General features: G+C 28.9%; 1 protein-coding gene across 1 annotated transcript in view; it reads right to left on the bottom strand.

Moving 5' to 3' along the window:
• LOC107605470 (peptidyl-prolyl cis-trans isomerase CYP57) overlaps positions 2108–2695 on the bottom strand; it is a gene marked incomplete in the record, with an annotated part of 6343 nt that continues 5755 nt past the window's right edge. Inside the window, 1 exon segment of the mRNA XM_016307357.2 lies at positions 2108–2695. Within this exon segment, the coding sequence (XP_016162843.1) occupies positions 2647–2695 (49 nt within the window).

The following is a 2695-nucleotide window of genomic DNA, read 5'->3' as shown; positions in this document are numbered from 1 at the left end:
AAAAGGAGGATAAAATTTTTTCATATATAAAATTGCACTTCACTTTAAAGTGCGAAAAAAAGGGCACTCTAATATGGGTGTTATCTTGTGATAACTATGCCCATTAAAAGGGGCGTTATTCCGAAACTTTACTATTCGCAATAATGTATATTTTCTATTTTGGTACCATAAAAAAGAATGCGAGCGAGTAAAGAATTGAGTAGGTTTTGGGGGGTTATATTTCAAAAAAAGGGCTACTTAAAACCAAACACCATCTATTAAACTCCCGTGAAATTCGTTATTCTATATGATACATTATGTGGTTGTACACTTTTCTACAATGGGCTCCATACGTACATTTTCGTAGCAACTTATGTAAAATGAAGTGAAAATCTATATGATAATGACTTATTTTTAACTTTAATCCACTATCTAAATCAAAACTTTTTTATTTTTTATTTTTATTTTTAATGTATTTTTTCATGATATGTGTTAAAATATTACTTTTAATGTTATTTATATAGAATTTAAATAAAATTTGAGTGTTTGAGATCTCTTTAAAAAATTTTGAAAGATTATAGAATACTTCGAAAAGCCTTAGAAGAGTCTAAAAGAAATTAGAATATTCTAAAAGATTCTAAAAAATTATAAAATATTCTAAAAGAATATGAATATGTATAGAAGTTCAAAAAGATATGTAGAGTAATTTATGAGTATTTAAAAAAATGTGATAGGTTAAATATTTGTAACAAAAGTTTTAAATGATAATCTAAACTATTGATTAGAAATCATAATTGTCCATTTAGGAAGCGGATGACTTTTATATGGGATGAAAATTTTGAGTTTGGTGTGCAGATAATCTATAACAAATATTATTGTAAAATATTTTTTTACCAAAACTTTTTTTTCTATTCTATTCTATTTTGTTAAGTAGGAGAAGTTAGACTAATTCAACTTTAGCTTAAAATGCTGAGTGAATCCAGGTGTTAGCACAATAGCATTGAAATGTGTCTAAAATTATGACAAGATATCATCGATAATAAAGATTAGAGAAATGCCATTAGAATTTATTATTTTTTTTGTCATTATTTAGCCATTAATTTAAATCCTTTAGTTTAGTTTTTTCAGTCTAATAATTCAATAACATAATTTATCTTATATTTTTAAACATTGATAACTAAGTAATGATTAAAAACAATAAATTTTGATAGTTTTCTAACATTTTTCTAAAGATTAATCACCTTGCCATTTGAATCTCCCTTTAGGCAAATTAATTTTTTTACTCTAATATTTATTATTATTATTGTAACACTACATTAACATTCAATCAAATGCAACTAATATACCACAAAAATGGCTACTTTTGTAAATCTAATTTATACAGAATCATCTTATTATATATGCGATGTATAATTGTAATTTTTGGTTTTTGAGAAAAGAACTCTAATTCCTTCTCATAATAAATATTCAAATATAAAAATAAGAATTGTCAAAATTTCTGAAAAGAATGACTAATTAAATTGAGCGCAGGTTGTCCAGTTACCTCTGACATCGTTGTCATAAGGTGCATTTGGAAATCGAAATGTTAGGTAGGGATCAACAATGAGGACAAGTTGCAAAACTGCACAACGTTTTTCAACGAAAGCTGCAAAATGCAATATCCTTACAGACCATGAAAACAATACTTTTCAACCTAACTAGGTTTATAATATTGGAAGCATTTCAAGTGCACCGGGAGTACCGGTGCTCCAGTTATTTTAACCGTTGATCTGAATTATAAAAAATATATATAATATATATTAATTGAAATCAACGATTAAAACAACTGGTGCACCGATACTCTCCGGTGCACTTGAAATGTTTCCTATAATATTAATATACCTATATCAAGACCTACACATGGTTCTCCATAAATTATGTAATTTTACATACAAAATACACTTTAACCTTCCCTAAAATTTAAATTATATAATATTTAATATGCTTGCATTATATAAAATGTAATATATGTTTAATTAATGTAGACCCGAACATCATATAATCTCAGGAGATTCTTTGATTTGAATGCCTATCATAACTGTTTACTTAAGAAATTTTCAGGTTGCTCAAAGAACTTAGTCCGTAGATATGTACCCTTCTAGCTTGCTTAGATAGTAACCATCAAAACCCAGAATTTTCGCCACATTTCAGGCAAGTTAGAAGCTTAATAAATTTTCTGTTTTATGTCCAAGAAAAACCTTACTCCTAAATTAATTAGTCCGATGATTACAACATCCAATATCAAAACATATAAACTATATATATCTTAAAAAAACTAGAGAACATTTTTTGATATTGGACAAAAAAATTACAATAAACTCAAACTAGGTGCTTTCATAGGGACACGTAGAGTTCATGAAATTTTTCACCATTTGGAGTTGAACGTAGCTATGATTGCAGCATAAAGATATAGATTGAGCCTTTCTCAGTAAAGCAACATCTCGGTCACCACTCACCACTATTAGAGTGTCCACACCTACCATGTCCACTCAACTCGGTGCGACAACTATCTCCTAAGTTTGGCAAGCTTGATATACATTGTGTTCCGCCGGTGCCGGGAAGTGTCCTGTGTCTCCCAAACCAGTCAGCTTTGTGTATTTAAATGGCTTAGTTGGCACACATACAGAATCACGTGAGGGATCTCCCAGCCCACTCGCGTTCTCGTCTCTTTTGTTTG

This window comes from Arachis ipaensis, chromosome B06 (assembly GCF_000816755.2).
Source record: "Arachis ipaensis cultivar K30076 chromosome B06, Araip1.1, whole genome shotgun sequence".
Lineage (NCBI taxonomy): Eukaryota > Viridiplantae > Streptophyta > Magnoliopsida > Fabales > Fabaceae > Arachis > Arachis ipaensis.
The sequence above is the reverse complement of the archived record's forward strand: the minus strand, read 5'-3'. Positions and strand labels throughout refer to the sequence as shown.